Source organism: Mixophyes fleayi, chromosome 8 (genome assembly GCF_038048845.1).
Source record: "Mixophyes fleayi isolate aMixFle1 chromosome 8, aMixFle1.hap1, whole genome shotgun sequence".
Classification (NCBI taxonomy): domain Eukaryota; kingdom Metazoa; phylum Chordata; class Amphibia; order Anura; family Limnodynastidae; genus Mixophyes; species Mixophyes fleayi.
Genome location: NC_134409.1, coordinates 119,206,468 through 119,225,801, shown reverse-complemented (window position 1 = coordinate 119,225,801; position 19,334 = coordinate 119,206,468). Strand labels below are relative to the sequence as shown.

The window sequence follows — 19,334 nt, the reverse complement described above, 5'->3', positions numbered from 1 at the left end:
GGCTTGAACATTGGTTGTCGGTTCAGCTCTGGCAGCCAGTGCACAGCTTAAGGTCACTATTTATTGTAGTACAACTTGTTTCAAACTTTAGGACTCTTTACCAGTGTATCCAGGCCCTTAAACTCTATATCAAAAAATAAATATTAATATAAGAATACCTCCCCCAACAAAGCTCAAACCAAAATATGAAAGTAAAGTACAATTATTACCTAAATGCCAGATATGTTATTTAAGGCATTGACTTTGTTTTTGTTTTTTGTCCATTTGCATCTATCTACTATCTCACTCTTGCAGGTAGCAGCACCAATATGTCAGTGATTGAAAGCCTAATACACTTTAGGGCCACATGGGCGGCCCTTTAACCTTCAAAAGGGCAGTGCATTAAAGTTAATCAAAGAAAGAGACACCTATCTGTAACAAACATATCAAACTAGGATTAAACCATACTTGCCAACTCTCCCACATGTCCGGGAGACTCCCTAATTCCGGGTAGGTCTCCCAGACTCCTGGGAGAGTATTATTATTATTATTATCATTTATTTGTTGGGCGCTACAAGGTTTCCGCAGCGCCGTACACAGTATAAACAGTAGTACAAAACAGGGTGACAAAGTACAGAACAATAAACACAAAGTACCAATGCTTCAGGAACTCCAGGAAGACATATGGAGTAAAGACAGAGCAGAAGAACCGGTATGGAGACAGGAGGGGAGGGGGGCCCTGCTCATAAAAGCTTACATCCTAAGGGAGGGTGAAACAAAACAGGCATGAAAGGGAGCCAGTGAAGCAGGGGGGAGAGAAGAGAGGGGCCAGGGGAGAGAGGGAGAACAAAAAGAGTGGATGAGGGGTTAGGTGGCTGGTTGGTAGGCTTTAAGGAACAGGTGGGTTTTAAGTGCCCGTTTGAAGGAGCACAGGTTGGGAGAGAGATGGATGGAGCGAGGGAGGTCATTCCAGTGCAGGGGTCAACTCGGGAGAAGTCCTGGATTCTAGAGTGGGAAGAAGTGATCAGAGTGGAGGAGAGGCGACGGTCTTTGGCCGAGCACAGGGAGCGGGCCGAAGTGTGAGTGGTGAGGAGGTTAGAGATATAGGGGGCAGTAGACTGGTGGTGAGGAGTTTGAAAAGGATCCTGTAGGGGAAGGGGAGCCAGTGTAGGGCGTGGTAGAGAGGGGTGGTTGAGGAGGAGTGGCGTGAGAGAAAGATGAGTCGAGCAGCCGCATTGAGAACGGAGCGGAGGGGGGCAAGATGGGAGAGGGGGACGCCAGTGAGAAGAAGGTTGCAGTAATCGAGGCGGGAGATGATGAGAGAGTGGATGATTGTTTTGGTAGCAAGAGAGAAGGGCGGGATGCGGGCAATGTTGCGCAGTTGGAAGCGACAGGCTTGGGCAAGGGATTGGATATGGGAGGCAAAGGAGAGAGAGGAGTCAAGGGTGACACCCAGGCATCGGAGTTGGGTGACAGAGGAGATGGTAGTGTTATTGACAACAATAGAGAGGTTGTGATGGGAGGGGAGTCTGGCGGGAGGAATGACAATAAGTTCAGTTTTAGAGATATTGATGTTGAGAAAGTGTGAGGACATCCAGGAGGGGATGGCGGAGAGGCAGTCAGATACACAAGAGAGGAGAGTGGAAGAGAGATCAGGAGAAGAGATGTAGAGTTGGATGTCATCAGCATAAAGGTGATACTGAAGACTAAAGGAGGTGATAAGAGCACCGAGGAAGGAAGTGTAGAGCGAAAAGAGAAGGGGACTGAGAACCGAGCCCTGGGGGACGCCAACCGGGAGAGGGGATGGGGTGGAAGAGGAGCCAGACATGGAGACATAGAAGGTGCAGTTAGCTAGGTAAGACCAGAACCAGGCATGGACTGAGCCAGAGAGGCCAAGAGAGAGAAGATTTTGCAGAAGGAGGGGGTGATCCATGGAATCAAAGGGCGCGGAGAGGTCAAGAAGGATGAGTATGGAGAAGTGACCCTTGGATTTGGCTAATAGGAGGTCATTGGTAACTTTGGCCAGGGCAGTTTCAGTGGAGTGGAGGGGCGGTAACCAGATTGGAGAGGGTCGAGGAGGGAATGGTCAGAGAGGTCCCTGGTGAGACAACAGCAGATTATGTGCTCAAGTAAGGCAGAGTAGGGCATCCTCCCGCATCTGCCCACTTCCTAGTGAAGTGGGCAGAATTAGAGCTGCAATGACGTGATTCTCAAGGAAACATAATTTGGCCAAAATGACGTGATTCGTAAAGCTCCGTCCCCTCTGCCCATACCCCTTCCAGGATCTTCATAAAGTTGACAAGTATGTGCTACATGCTATAACAAAGATATGTTACAATAAAGCAGGAAGCAGCTGGGGGCCGCAGGTGAAGGCTGAAAGGGCCACTTTGCATTTACCAAGGGTAAATGCATTCTGAAAGCCTACAGTGAGCTCCAAATACTAGTAGCAAACACACGTCAAATGATAATGCAATGCCAGAGGGTGCCAGGTCTAATGCTGGTGGCATAATTTGCAAAGAAAAGGGAGAGGATAGATTCATCAGTACTCTAGATGTTTGAAATGAAAGATGGTTACCCCCATGTATCATCATCATCATTTATTTATATATCGCCACTAATTCCGCAGCGCTGTACAGAGAACTCACTGACATCAGTCCCTGCGCCATTGGAGCATACTGTCTAAATTCCATAATATACACACACACACACACACATACAGACACACACAAACAGACTTGGGTCAATTTATTAGCAGCCAATTAACCTACCAGTATATTTTTGGAGTGTGGGAGGAAACCCACGCAAACATGGGGAGAACATACAAACTCCACACAGATAAGGCCATGGTCGGGAATCAAACTCATGACCCAAGTGCTGTGAGGCAGAAGTGCTAACCACTAAGCCACCGTACTGCCCAAAAGGTGAATTAACATTAATTAGGAATACAGTAACAAATATTCCTTACTGTAATTGGCTTATTAGCCATGCGGTCCAGTTTTTTCAACCTCCATCTGAGCAATTCTTTCAATTTTATTTATTTAAAAATGAGGACCAGCACTTAGTGACAGGCAGTGCTCCTTGGATGCTGTAAATAATGCAGTCAGCAGTGCACAGGTACCAATGAGGCTGTTTACCCAGTCTCAGTTGTACGTCAGCCACACAGCAGATATTTCCACAAGGCTGTAGGACAGCTATTAATATTATTAGTATAATGATTATTACAGTTGATTTGTAGGCACCACAGTGCTCTGCAGCGCCGTACAGTAGAGAAAACAGGACATACATAAAACAGGGACAATCAAGGTAGACAAAATAAATGCAGACATGAAAACAAAGGGAATGGTGGACCCTGCTCATTAGAGAGCTTACAATCTACATGGAGGGGAAAACATTTCATACATTTTTGATGGTAACCTTTTTTTTATAGTTTTTATTGTATGCTGCTCATTATTATCAATATATCAGTGTTAGGTTAGGAGCGCAAAACTAAACAATTATGATAGCTCAATTTAATATTTACCTAGAAAACTGTGGTAGCTGATTTAAATTATCTATCATAGCTTGTCTGCAATAAAACCTTCTAATTAATCATCTATGATGCCCAATATATATTATATATGATTATATAAAATTTTTGCACCTTATATCATTAGGTATAGCGGTGTTTATACTGTGCTGGTTCACATAAAAAAATGCAGTTCATGCTTACAGATCTTTTGCAGAGTATTTGCAGCGGAACGTCGGCACAGTAGCATTCAAGATCGGGAATTCACTTTCCCTAATACACTATTCTAACTACGTTTCCTACCCTGTCACATCTGTATGATGGAACTTGCTTCAGATGTCCATGTTTGCGGATGTACTGAGCTGCATTTGAAACGCAAACACCCCTGTATGGTGTTAGCGTAAGGTCAGAAAAGGTTGTATGTTGGGCTAACGCGTTTCACCCTTAGGACTTTTTCAAAGAGTGCATTTTACAAACTTAAAAAATAATTGTCAATAAAGTTTTGTTTTTTTAGCAGCGAACAGTATGACAGGCAAACCAAACTTTATGGCAGAGGTGCTCAAACCCTGTCTTCAAGAGCTACCAACAGGTCATGTATTCAGGATTTCTGCCTGTTCAAACAGATTGGATAATTACTGACCCAGCCAAATAGATTAACTCACCTGTGCATGAATAAAGAATACCTGAAAACATGAACTGTTGGTAGCTCTTGAGGGCTGAGTTTGAGCACCTCTGCTTTATGGGTTCCTGCTGGGACTTGTAATTCCATGATCGCTGAAAAGCATCAGGATACTTGGAAAACGTAAACATCTTCATTCCCATCCCCACACTTAGCAGGTTATATTGAACAGATCACTTCAAAACACCTAAAAGAAGAAACATAATAATATTAAAATAATATATTTACTCCCATTAGGGCATTTTATTTTGTGCAAATGCACCTTTAACACCTCCTGCATACATTTCTCACATGCCCACTCTCTTGGAATGTTCGGGAGACTCCCGAATGTCGCGTTGTTCTCCTTGACTCCCAGGAGGGCAGGCCATCCCCCTGCATCCTGCCCACTTGCTAGTAAAGGGATGCGTTAGGAGGGGGGGGGGCTCGCTAAAGCGATTTACAACGGATTGCGGCATTGGGTCGTGGGAGTGGGGGCAAAAGTACACAAATCCAGGTATCGTTATTTCTGTACTTTTGCACCTAGCCAGCATTCAGAAAGTATTTAGTACATTCTACAAAATTACAGCTAGAATCTGATTGGTTGCTATGGGCAACATCTTCACTTATCCGCCAGAAATTGCAGCTTGATACATTTACACCCAGATCTGCAAACTTCTCCCGTTAGAGCATACAACATTCTGTAGCCCCCATAGACATCACTATTTTGACCAAGAATGCACTCCCTGTAGAAATGGGTGCATTTGTGAAAATATAGGTGTATGAAGTCACAAAATGTCATTTGCGCTATGTTCATGCCATTTTGCATTCTCTTAAAGTACCTCCAGTGTGATTTTTTAAAATGTCGATTAAAGTTTACACTTCATATTGAAAAACTATCAATAGTTTTTTTGTTAAAGAAATTTTTTTTTAGTTGTTAATCATCAGATATGAATGAAATATTAATGATTGGCAGCTGTGATTCCCCAGAGGATGGTAGAAGGTGTGTGCTCTAAACTGCTGTTCATGGGGGGGAAAGCTACCATGGGAATCCTCACTACCTAATTGTACTGCCAGGCTGCCCCAGCTCATACATACATTGTCATTCTCAGCTCCAGCAGGTTTTTTAAAAAAAGAAAAGAATCCATGTTCAACGCAGATTTGCCTAAGCTATTTCTTTAACGATCTTCAGACAGGTGCACAAACCAGAACTTAAATCACTTGATATTCATAATTGGTAATGTTTGAGAGACTTATTACGTACTTAATAGTGCCTGAAAATCTCCATTTGGCCTACATAATGCATGATGTGGGCAGTGGGTTGAGAGGTGAGAAAGTATAATTGATAGAATTTGATTTTCATGCTGAACAGGAGCCTATAAAAACATCATTAGTCTCCTAACACTGAGTTGCCCCTGCTGCCGTCTTAAGCAAGATGAATAATGTGATTGAAGGGATTGCTGCAAAAGGGGTGTCACAGATCACGTCCCCTGACTATCTGGTGACTGCCATTATTCAGGGTGAACATAAATGTGCTTATCAACATTTTATTTTCATTATACAAGACCTGACAGTATAGGGATCACACACACATACCTCTCTCTGTCTCTGTCTCTCTCTCTCTCTGGTATAGCACTGTAGAAGCATTGCTGGGGTCTATGCAGTGAGCAAGAGATAGACATAATGAAACCTTTAACAAAACATAGCGGCCTGATTCATCTCGGAATGCAAAGTGAACGCAGTTTGCAGGGTTTTTTTGTAATCGTCTGGAAATTGCACGAAATTCAAGCACAATCGATCCTGAAGAAACAAACTTTTCCAGTTGAATACGGGTATAAGTATGTTCTGGCTCTACAGCACTGGCCGTATGCAGACAGACACAACTCACTGAAGGATACGCACAATACATATGTGCAATATAAAGTCCCAACAGAATGCACAGATAAAAAGTAATCTTAAATACATTAACACCTGTTAATTAATTATAACCTTGGTAAAAAAAGTTGTTGTTTTTTTAACATGAAATGCATGTATCAGGATGTTATTAATGCCCTATTGTACATAAAAAGAACTTTTACAGTTGCTCTTAATTGCACATGTTCTGGCATGCGTACGCCATAAATATCAATCAGCACTTACACCTGCCCTGTAGCTGGTACGGCTAATAATCACATACCTGATAGTTGCCCAGAGCTTGAATCAGACGAATGTGCGACCATGGCATAGCTTTACTGTACATTGACTACGAGTAAAGTCTCGTAGTCTGGCTACTAGTCAGTTTTCGAATGTGCGCAGAGCAATTTTACGCACAATATAGCAAGGAACGGGACTTACGCTCCTTAATGAATCAAGCCCAGCATGTATTTGAAGGTAACTAAATAATTTACAAAAGGATTTTATACATGTTTTCAACTTATTACCAATATAGCGATGTCGTAAAAAGAAAAATAAATTGAAAATCAGGTGCAGAAAATTAGAACCTCAAAGAAAATTTAGGGATCTATATATCCAGGCATTTTTGGAGGAAAGGGCGGTGCATTCCTACTCTTTCCTCCATATTTGCCTTTGGGCAACTCATTCGTGCGGAGACCCATCAAAGTTATGGCCTTAGTTAGTGTTTGGGTTAAGCGAGGGCATACGCCCATAGTACTAATATTATTTTTTAATGTGAAGTCTGTTGTGCTGCTCCCTCCCCTCCTCTCTGCATCAAATTCCTCTATCATTTTTTTTCCTACATCCTACAAAGTGGAACTGTAAGTACAAATCCAGGCTTCCAGTTCCACTGCGCAAGCCAGGTCACGCATGTACAGATCCCCTCATACTGGTCCGGTAAGTTAACTTTTATCACTGCCACCCAATATTGCTGAGGCAGCAGAGTATCACTAAGCTTCCGTGGCGAGGTTTATTGATAAATCTATCAAAGATAGAAAACAAGTCCTATCACTGATTATTAATAAGTAGGCTCATATAAACGTCATGACATAGAGCCCTTAATCTTCACCTTTGTGATACAATCCAAACTGCAGAGTCTTCTAGAAACTGACGTTTATAATAGAGCTGTCATTCCGAAAGAGCTTGCATTCAAGTTCAATGAGCAACAATGCGTGACCTGGCGTGATGGCCACAAAACAGAAATAGTGGAAGGAAATAACGCAGCGTTGTGATTGATCTTTTAGGGGCTGTGCTGATGAGCGTCTTTGTAGCTGTCTCTACTGTGCTTTATTTTTTTTGGAGAGGTGACCGGAGGATTGACAGATGCTCACATAGAGATAATGAATCTCAAAGTAGAAACAGATTGACAGTACACACAAGCTTCTTAATAAAACAGATGATGGGACATATATGTTTTATTAAGAAGCTTGTATGCTCCATCAGTCCCTTTCTACACAGAGAACCTGCTCTATACATAAACATCTGTCTCCCTCTGTTCTCAAAAATTAAGGGGAGGAAAGTTGGATGAAAAGAAGCCTACAGTATGTTCACAAGCCTTTAATAAGTCTTTGTTCTACACCTGGATGTAATTATGTTTGGTCATAGGAAGCCTTCAATCTACTGAATGTTCCCAAATGTTAGACAAGGTAGAGGAGAGAGCCAGCTTGTGGGAGTTGCGGAAACCGATTACTACTTTGTATTGTAGAATTATGGCCAATGAATACACTATTTTAATGGCACCAGGTATCCAGTTTTCTGCAATATATTACATATTTATGTGTCCTAACAGATATTGCTAAATGGATTTATGAAACACCCTGATCTACTCCATCAACAGCATTTCTGTTCTGGGAAATCCAGGAACATTTGAAATTCACTGCCTTCACGTTGGAATGTACTGGAGTCTTTTCTTCTCCAGGAATGCATTAATATAGCTCAAATCCTTAAACTTCTTAATGATTAATATTGGTTATTGTTTCCATCACCCATGTGCCAGGTTAGTTTTAACTTATTTGTTATCAGTTTCTGCTTTATACAGGGTCAGACTGGACTAAAAGGCATCCCTGGCTTAAAGGGCACACTAGATCATGTTCATGTACCTTTATACATCACGGAAGGCAATAAAGCTAATTATGCCATAGAAGGCTCCATCACTGGGCAACTCATGGTTCTGTCTATCTGCTATCACTACTGCCAACTTAGTAGTAGGGCTATGCAGACCACTTAGTCTTAGGCTTCAAACCTCAAGCACCAGGTCACCATGGTACCTAAAAATTGGGCCATGGCGCCTAACTGCTGCGTGAATCAGGACATTTGTTCTTCTCTGTGTGCTGTAGTCTCATGCTACGCTTGCAGGAGAAGTCTTGGTGTACATGGTCACAAGGAGCCGCTGAACCGATGTATAATCAGTTCCCCTCTGAGTAAATGAGAAGGAGCAGTGTGGCGCTGAGGTGGAGGGGATGCTATTAAATAATAGGGTTCATTATATTGAAGTTAATGATAGGATGACAGGTTACTGAGTAAGGATTAATAATAAAGCAGAATGGAAGGTTAGCGATGATTGATGCAGCGGTCAATGATGGAGAAATGGGGTTAATCATGATGGAGGATGAGTGGGCTAATGAATACTATGTGGAAGGGGGGTTAATGGGTATGATTATAATGATGGAGAGGACTGGGGGATAATGATAAGAAGGACAGGATGGCAGTGAAGGGATCATTTTGTTAGGTGAGTTATGAGTAGAGGAGGACGAGAAGGTGGGCAATGGGATTAAGAAGGTTATTGATTGGATAATCATGATACTGAGGAGAGGAGTGAGAGGTAGCAAAGAGAATGGATTTGATAGGGATAGAGGAGTGAGATGGAGGTAGAAGAGGATAGAGAAGGTTATGATGTGCTGAAAGGTTTAACATGTCTGTGAGCTGTGTGTAAGGAGGGAGGGGGCTATTTGTCTGGCCCACTATTCATGAGCGGATACCATATAAAAAAAGGTTTTAACATTTTGGCTGGCTCCATGATGCTAAAATATTTGTCAAGCCCTGAGATAATGACTGTGGACCACTAACGTTTTATCAAAAGCAGTACAAAGGCACTGAACGAACTCCCCATATTACCAAAAGGCTAGAAACACTGATCAGTCTAATAATACTCTCAGCCTACTAGCCCATTTGGCAAATGCCAGCAATGTCAAATTATGGTCCAGTTTGTATCAAATTTTTACTTTACATTAAAGGTAATCTCCAAAAAGGCAGAACAATCAGGTGTGCAAAGCATTTTGATTTGCATAAATGCACCCAACTACCTAGTGCATTTATACAGCAACTGGCTTTAAGAACTGCAGCGGGAAACACCAGCAAAGCAACTGCAGATGTGCATGGTGTAAAGAGTGTAAACGCCACCTTGAGGTCCTGCTTGCTACCACTTTTGAAACTTCCCATTAAATAGGATGACTCCTGATTAGCGGTACTTGCTGACGTTTTAAATTCAAGCCACTTTTCAGGAAGGAAAATGCTATGCAGTCCCCAGTTAAATGGGCAATGCCCCCTTAATGCTTCTTCTCCATCTCTTGGATCTCATTTAACTAATTTTGTCCCGTAAAATTAAATTTACATATGGGTGCATAAATAGGGGCATTGGTGTGCCTAGCTTGCACTGAGCAATAAATGCAGGAGCATTAGTGGAAAAGTAAGCTTAACATCACAGCACAGCATTTGTGCTGCATTTTTGCACTTTTGTAAAATACTCTTAGGGGCATATTCAGTTGTTGGCGTTATAGCCAAAAATCTCGCAGCGCACGCACTATTACCATCATTACGGTAATAGTGCACGTAAATACCGTTATTACGGTAGTTTTCTCGCTGGATTTCAGCTCGCAGCTCCCTGAGCCGCCAGCTGAATTCCAGCTTACTATTACCGTAATAACGTAATATAGTTTTAATGCCGCGGGGAAACTAAAAAATTGAATATTCTCCTTATTGTTCAACAAATCCTGCACAATTGTGCAAACGGCTGTATTAAATATTTACATAATTACATTTCAAAACATAACTTAACCTATATCACCAGGTCTGTTATTTCCATGGAAAGTCCAAAGTTTGAAGATTTATTCAGTGGTCAAAGTGGAAATTTAGAATTGCTGGTATGGAAACCTCAAAAGATTGGCCGGGGGCCACTTAGAACCCCAGAAGCATTAGGGATACTGGGTCATGGATGCCAATGCCAACGTTTTTATAGTTATGTATAAATTAGTGGTGTGTAGTGTCCCGTTCTGAGTAACATAAGCATTATCCCTTTCCTGGGATATGTTGCTATTGCTGTTCTAACTAGTGTATCTCAAACCCAGTCCTCAGGACCCCTAACAGTGCAGGTTTTCCAGATGACAAGGGAAATAATTACCACCACCTGTGGATTTGCTACAATGTGTCAGTCAGTAATGAATACACCTGTGCTAAAGCAAGGATATATGGAAAACATGCACTGTTAGGTTTAAGAAAACACTGGTCTAGACTAGTCTGTTGAAGACATGAAAACTGTTGCCATATCTGTTTAGGTACATTGGAGGGATAAATAGCACAAGTGTCAGTTTCAGGTCTGAATACTGTCTGTCTAGTGACCAATATATTAAATATTCTATATGCCACATAAACAGAAGACAGCTTTTAGTTGAAGATCATTTCCTTCGAAATTCTATAGTCCCATAAATGTAAGAACAGACCCTGCTGTAAGGCGAGCATAGCCTGTTTTATGTAGTTATTTATTTTTCTAGTGATAGATTTAATGTTTGCATTCCTTTACCAAGTGCCTTGTTTGATGGCCTTCCCCGTCAGATTCAGAGTGGGATGTTGCCAAGGGTTCCGCCAGTCCTATTCAACGTAGGAATCAATGAACAGCTGATACTAGCAGAAAAATATCTCAATCATATGAGCACACAGTGGACATTAGCTCTAGAACTGATCTGCTGCAATTTCTAACTTCGTAAGCTATAATGTTGAATCAGTTTAAATTAGCACCTTGCTCGATGTCTATAATTAAATTGTTGGCGAATGTTTCCAGACAGTAACTCAAATCTGTCTTTGTGTTACTAACATCTAATACATTTACCTCTACCACTAGTCTACATATAGGAACAACAAGAGATACAAAAAAGAGGAAACATGTTTCATTGGGGCACTCCGTGGTTGGTAATGATCAGATTTATATTAAAACATAAATTTTATTAGGTCAATTAAAATAATAACATAATGTTCCCAAGAATTAACCTGAATATCACTTGTAGTGAAATATTAAAAAAGAAAGAGTGTTGAAAAGAATAGACTAATAAATGGATTTGTCATAAAATAGCAGATATACCACCAAGCCACGCTGTGTTGTTATTTAGTGTATTGAATTTTATAAACATTGATATATGACCTCTTATAATAAGTCTATTGAAGTCCTCACGCTGTAACCAACATATTAGCATAAATAAGATTTTATCAACCACCTAAATAGTCCATATTTATTCAGAACAAAAATTGTATTGGTTAGATATTGGCAAAATTGTCCCAAGAATATATTAACCCAAAAAGGGAAAAATGTTCATACAAAAAGTATAAGATATAGAGAGTGGCTAATAGCTTATTGTCACTGGTGGTAATACATAGGGGCATATTTAATAAAGCACGATAGTGCTTTTAACGGGTCATTAAGGTCCCACAGTGTCCTCCGCAAATTTATTAAGGGGGCATCGCAGCAGATATCATGGATATCTGCTGCTTTGCATTCCTCTTCGTTTTTGGGAGCAGTCACCATTCAACAGAATGGTGACTGCTCCTGGCCGCAATCTAACAAGTCCCGAAAAAACATTTTTTTCGGGAACTTGTCATGTTAATGTACGCCAGCTGAAGCTGGCGTACATCATCCGAATTGAAGAAATCTAATGCTGTCAGCTCTGCTCCGAAGAGCAGAGCTGGACAGCGCATGTGTGGAGGGATCACATGATCCCTCCCTGTCACTCAGCGCTCTCTCTCTGCAACTATCGTTGCACAGACAGAGAGGGGATCTGTGTGCGCATGTCCAGTTCTTGGAACTGGACATGCGCAATTGAAGAGTGAAGAGAAGACCCGAAGACAGCGCTTCCGAAGAGGCAGGTAAGTATGATTTTTTTTATCACTGAAACAGCAGTTTTTCGGAACTGCTGTTTCTGTGCAGGGCTGTACATAAATGTGAGAAATAGTTCAATCCTTATCATTGCGATAAGGATTGAAAACTACTTTTCACTTTATGTGAATATTGATAAATGTGCCCCATAGGGTTTAAGCTGAAATTCACCTGGGGGAGTATACAAGCCAGAATTTGCATTGCCATTGCTCTAAAGGGTATGAGATCACCTGTATAATGTAATTACAGCTTCTTTGTCTCACTGAGCTACTTTGCAATGAAATAATCTAAGATTGACTTGGCAGAACATTTTCTATCCCCCTTAGTTAACAGTGATTCAGTCTCCCATATAATATTGTTTGATATTAATGGTTGCAGCGTTGGGCTGTATAATAGAGAACACAGCGAGACGAACGTTTTAATATAAATCTGATCATTACCAATCACGGAGTGTCCCATGAAACATGTTTCCTCTTTTTTGTATCTCTTGTTGTTCATACTAATTATACGTGTATTGGGTGCACCACCCCAGATAGGATATCACCATATAGTGATGAGTTATAATGCAGATCGGGAATGTGATCACCTTGTGTGTTGGTGATTATTCTTAGTGTAGTTTACCGGTAGGCAACATGTGTCTCATTCAAAAGCCTTGGTTGGATCATAGGAGAAAAACCCAAGCATTCTGGATGAATGATCCCATAGCTGTATGCATATAGGGGCATTAGGAAGTGGGGGTGAAATATTTGTGCTGTGCAAAGCTTTTCTTTATCTGATTCCAAACATCTGTGTAGAGTTTTTGGTAATTGCTAAGAGTAATAGTAACACCAGATGTACTGTGCTGAATTATTGCACGGTTATTGCTGTTATTCACCGTCACCGTGACTAGTATTTACGATTATGGACATAGGTTTGGACATACATCTCTTCATGAAGTCATAAAGTGTTTAGATCTGCATGATAAGAAATAGAATATACTGTATTTCTAACTGAGCTGGTACAAATCTAGATTTCTTTGATTTGATTTCATACTTTTCATGTTCATGTTTCAACACCAAAAGTTGCTGTAGATTTATCCTTTGTGTTGTCATGCAGTTAATGCAGAACGAGGAAGATCACAGCAGTAAATTATTGCACAAATTAATTACACCTTGCGGATAATCCCTTGCCAGCTGTCCTTTTTAAAGCTCCTCAGAGGGTGCTTCATCTCTGCAGGTCTCGTGGAGTTTGTGCAAGAGCTCGGTGCCAGGCAGAGAACAGCTGCTCTTAACAACGAGGCAGAGAGAGGGTCCACGCTGGAAGGTGCAGTGTAGCGTGAAAGTTGTTACTGATCCACCAATTCACACAGCCCCGCCCCCCCATTGATGACACATCAAGTCTGCCAGATGTCCAAATCTCTGCTTTGCCTTACACTGGTGGCCCCGTGTCCCCCGGCCTCTCCCTCCCCCATAATAAAAATGACTCGGGTGCCTCTTTCTTCTGCTGGGGCAGCTGGGTTTTTAAACTTTTGCTTACATGCTCTGCAAGCAAAGCACCCGCTTGCAGAGCATAGAGGAGCTTCAAAGGCAGTGGGGAGAAGTGGCGGTATGTCATGCGGGCCCACTTCCACAACTGGATTTATGCTCAGAAGTTTTGTCCCTGATCAAGTTTTTTGTAGACTGACCAATTGCACTGTCCCACCTATTTTCCTCTGTGTGCAGGTTGTAACTCTCACTGTCTCTTCTTTATATATGGACACCATGCGGTAGGGCCGATCAAAGGAATTGTTGGTCAGTGGAAACATTAGTATATTTCTTGTATATATTTGTCACAAAACGTCACAAAATATATTTTCAAGGGTTGGAAAACATTGTGTTGGTCTGTTTGGGTGGGGTACGATAAAACTATGCTGTTAATTCTGACACCTGTCATGCCTCCAAAAAAACCCCGAAAGAATAGTAATTAGACTTACCTTGAAGACGACGCTGGAGATCCCCGAAGACAGCGGCATAATGACAGGAAGGCTTTCCGATTGGAGAACTGACCGCCCCTGCTGCCTGACGTCATCGCGATGTGTGATCATGCAGAATTTAAGTCGGTAATGTGGGGTCCCCTAAGGTTAAGTGGTTAAACACTTAACCGAATATTGCCGCTTTAAATTTTGCTTGACAGACATTTCGATGTCTTCGGGGATCTCCAGCGTCGTCAAGGTAAGTCTAATTATTTTCAAGGGGAGGCATGACAGGTGTCGGAATGGTGGTAATTGTAAAAACGATTACCAACGGTCTGTTTTATATGCTTGGACAGTGTGCAAATAAGAGGCAAAAATAAAATGCACCAGAAATATATTTTGCATTAAAGACATGACAGGTCCTCTTTAGTGTCCACCTGTCAGTTACAAACTTAGGCAGACATTCTGTTGGCTGATCCAATATTTGATTGATAGGCTGCGTACTAATGAATATTGGTTTGTCCGATAGAATAGGAAATGTGCCATTTTTACAAGCTCTCAATGTCATACTTAATTAACATAAGGTGTTAATAAGATATTTGGTTGTTTACATTGTTACATTTATTCAATCAGTGTCTTATGGTAAAATGCTGGGAAATTAAAAAAAAAACAACAAATTACTGTGTAGTCATTATGTGCTTTTATTGCTTGAAAACAGGAGACAGACTTCTTCCAGTGGAGTTCCAGCCCTAAATCAGACCATAATTCCACAAAGTTCTCTGAGTCTTCTCAAACCGTGGACATCACTAGTAGAAGTTCAGAAAATTCATCAAACATACAGTCTCTCTTAAAGGCTTCTACTTCAAATACTCCTTCTGCAGACTCAAAGATGGGAGACTTCAGCAGTCAGAGGAGCCTGATGCCAACTCGTAGTTTGTCCCCAAGTGGAAGCAGAAGTGAAGTCTCCATGGGAAATTCAGTCATTTCAAAAATCCAACAATTTATATCAGATAACAAGCTAAGAACTTCAATGAGCAAGAAATCCCTGAAGGAAATCCCAAAGGAAGATAGGAAAATGACAGATGAGGCATCAGTAAGTGAATACAAACTTCCTTTATCCTTGATCTTTTCAGAACACTGTAATAAAGCATGCTATAAGGGTCTTTAAATGGAAAGGATCACTAAAAAAAGAATTAGCATATTATCTAAAAATGTAATGTCATTGAAGCTCACTTGTTCTGTAAAACTAGAAAGTTTAAAATGTATTTTCAGTGATTTTCACACTGTATTGTGGTTTATTGTGTATGTAGCAAATTCCGTTAGCCTTTGGAACCTTCCATAAATTATTGCCCTTTCAGTGCATTGCTAAAATCCCAATTAGAGTCTAGGTCAGGGGAGGGTCAGCACAATGTGCTGCAGTGGGGGTTGGTCTGGTTTGGCTAATGTGGGTTTGGTTTTATACAACCAATGAAAATTATTTTAAAGAGTTATAATCTGACACTAAGCAGCCCCATCTCACCCGTATCTAATGCAAAAGCTAGTATAGTGACTTCTATATTATTAGCATTTATTTATAAGCCGCCACAAGGTTTCTACGGAACCGTACATAATTCAAACAGTGGACCATACAGGGTAAAACAGTACAGAACAATAAAAGAGTAATACCAAGACTCCAGAACTCCAGGCATAGCAATTATAGGGAAGTTGTCGCAGAAGAAATGGTATAGAGACATCAGGGAAGAGGGCTCTGTGTTAAGAACATCCTGAAGGGAGGGCAAACAGACGGCTGGCACAAAGAGGAGTCAGAAGAGGGGAACAAGCGCAGGAGGAGAGTAAGTAAGGTGGCGGGAAGAGAGAGGTGATGAGAACGAGCATGGAGAGAGGGTTAGGTGGATGGCTGGTAGGCTTGGAGGAAGAGGTGAGTTTTAAGTGCCGTTTTTAGGAGCACAAATTAGGGGCAGTTGGATGGAGCGTGAGAGGTCATTCCAGTGGAGGGGGGGGGGGCAGCTCGGGAGAAATCTTGGATTAAGGAATGACATGAGGTGATCAGGGTGAAGGAGAGGTGACGGTCATTGGCCGAGCGCAGGGGGGAAGTGTGAATGCAGAGGAGGTTGGAGATATAAGGGGCAGTTGAATGGGGTAGGGCCTTGTACGTGATGGTGAGGAGTTTGAAAAGGATTCTGTAGGGAAAGGGGAGTCCGTGTAAGGCAAGACAGAGAGGGGGGGCAGAAGAAGTGCGGCATGAAAGGAAGATAAGTGTCGCAGCCGCATTATGTATATAACAAAGGGGGGTGATGTGAGGCAGGGGGAGGCTGATGGGGAGAAGGTTACAGTAATCAAGAAGTGAAATGATGAGTGCATGGATAATGGTTTTGGTGGAATCCTGGGATGCCATCAAAACTATAAAATACAGTACTGTATATAATATATAATGCAAAATTTTATAATACAAATCTATATAATACAGAGATTTCTGCTGTATCATTTCCAATACAGAGAGTTTATCGTGACCACTCTTCAATACAGAGAGCATTGTAGTGATGAAAAGTGCATTGTAGTGAACACTACACAATACAGACGTCATTGTAATGACAACTATACAGTGCTGGGCCTTTTCTGGATACAATTTACACTGCGAACCACCAAATCTATGGTGGTTTTACAATATGGCCCAACCCCCGAATCTTTGATGGCGACACAATGCAGACCCCAAAACTCTGCTGCAGGCCCATATAGATTTCTTACTCCTTCTGCGGTCCCACACTTTGCATGCAGAAGAAGAAGCTTGACTATGCATGGACGTTATCATACCCAGAAGTTGACTCCCACTATTTTTGATTGGTGAATAGCACTGACCTGTCACAAATCAGCATTTCAGGACACCATGACTCCTGAATGGCCATTTTGCCGGCTTTAGGGCTTTTCTCCTATTGATTAGCAAACCTCCCAATTTGATAAAGTGTTAAATAGTACATACATATCACAGTTAATACAAAAATATAACAAATATGAAGCATTGAATATTTTTATAATACCGTCTAGGTGTGTCACTATTTCATTTCTGAACATATTTTTCTCTAGAAGCACAAATTTCAGTTTCTTATTTTCTGGCACAGTGTGCTTAAAATTCAGGTTTCTCACAGGAATAAGGTAGGAGCCGCTTTTAGAAAACAATGGACAGAACACCAAATAATAACGAGACCTACTTCCAATTTATTGATTCACTAAGGTTTCTATTTGCCCACTGTGAGAGGGAATTGATTCAGGAAGGTTTATATCCTCCCACTGCGAGCTCTGGCCAGTTATACACAGACTTTGTTTATCCTCCCTACAGAGGTGGAAAAATAGAAAGTTGAAAAGGTTATGGAAGGTTTACAAGAATAAAAAAGCAATGGAGAATGCATCTGGATTTGTAAGTAGTATTTCCTATTGATTACAATAACATACAGCACTCTGCCTCCTTGTTACCATCCAATAAAGCAACTATCATGAAATTGAAAATGTAGAATACTAGTAGTTTAGTGCATTTTTATAGTTGATACAAGTATTCTACACTATATTTTAGCACACTATACATGATCAACAATGGATAGATGGCATAATCTTAGTAGAATGCTAGAGTGCCTCTTCAGCTCTGAATGGAGAAAAAAAAGGAGAGAGCAGAGGAAGACTCCCAAATTAGTGGGAGACCTCCAGGACTGCCAGGAGCGCAGACAGTTCTCCTGGAGAGCCCTTGCCTGCTGAACACCAGGCTTGGCCGCACTTGTATAAGTACGCCACATCCACTCTGTGTTTATTGAGGTGGGTGTGGCATGATTGCTCTGCCTGGTTGGTGACGAATCATGTCAACAAGCCCCACCCCCTTTTTTTTTTTTTTTTTTTTTTTTTTTTTTGCTACTCTTTAACTCCCAGAAATGAGTTCGGAAATATAGGCAAGTGTAGAACCATATAGCTTGTTGGCTCCAAAGCTTTTGTGAGAAATATGTGTATTAAAAAGTGCACTGTGGCTAATACATACTTGCCTACTCTTAAAAGGAGGTCATGTGACATGCAGGAGGAGGCATGGTGACCCCATCCCACCATGGCGCCGCCCTCTGCTATGGAATGCTGAAATTTATGGCATTGCATAGTGGGGGTGGAGGGTTTGGGGGGGGGGGACTTTGGGTACACCTTTATGCTGGAGAATGCCTACACTACCGGGAGTCCACAAGGATTCCCCAAAATTCGGTAACCTCCCAGAAATTCCGGGAGAGTGGGCAAGTATGGGTTTATACCATCTACCTAATAGTCCACAACAATCTCTTTTGTGCTAGAAATAAAGTCCCTTGATGCAATCTTTTATCACGACCCTCACATTTTGTGTGCCTTAAGCCACTTTATTTTTTAATCCCAAACAATCCGGCAGAGTAGCAACGGTCTCATTATATATAGATTATATTTAGATTAAATCCTTTGGTTTGTAGTACATAACAGTGTTATCTCAGTGTTTACTGGCAGGGGGCTGCTATGGTAAGTAATCTTTTTTCCTGAAAGTATCTGCAGTATCTGCATCTGGCTTAGCTCCAGATATACAGTTTCTATATCCAGAGAAAGAATTATTGGCTAGCTGTTCAAGTCTCGCTGGAGTCTATTTATTCGCTTCCTTCACAGCTTGCTCTTTAATCTAGAGGAAGTGAATGAGTAGACTCTAGAGAACCACTGAACCATATCATGATTTAGAAATTGTATGTCTGGTGGCCAGTCAGAAAAGCACAAAGCAAAAACACATCCCCTTATGTGACTCATGCGCACAAATGTACATAGGTATGCATAGGCAAACCGAGGGGGGGGGGGGGGGGGGGGGGTTCCTAGTGCCTGGAAACCCCCCTCCGAGCCTGGGGCACTGTATAATTGAGGTGGATGGACCCTGATCCTGCTTCACACAGCTCTGCTTGAAAAGGGAGAGTTGCGTGCACCTAACAGTAGTGCACGCAGCATTGCCCATGTATATTATGGGGATAGGAAGAGTTGGAGAGCAGCCAAGCACTGTCTAAAATTATAGCCACGCCCCCATGCATGCTGGAAACCCCCCTCTACAAATCTTGCGTTTGCCCCTGGTATGCACTAATCTGGATTAATGGAATAAACTAGCAGTACTTGAGAAGTTCATACTTGCCCATTCTCCTGCAACGTCTGGGAGGCTCATGAATTTTGA

The 19,334-nt window shown here is 41.6% G+C and overlaps 1 protein-coding gene across 1 annotated transcript in view; it reads left to right on the top strand.

Moving 5' to 3' along the window:
- Nucleotides 1-19,334, top strand: part of CFAP20DC (CFAP20 domain containing) — a 264,360-nt gene that overhangs the window by 161,199 nt on the left and 83,827 nt on the right. Inside the window, exon 3 of the mRNA XM_075183331.1 lies at nt 14,859-15,233. Coding sequence (XP_075039432.1) covers nt 14,859-15,233 — 375 coding nt within the window. The remainder of the gene's footprint in view (nt 1-14,858; nt 15,234-19,334) is intronic.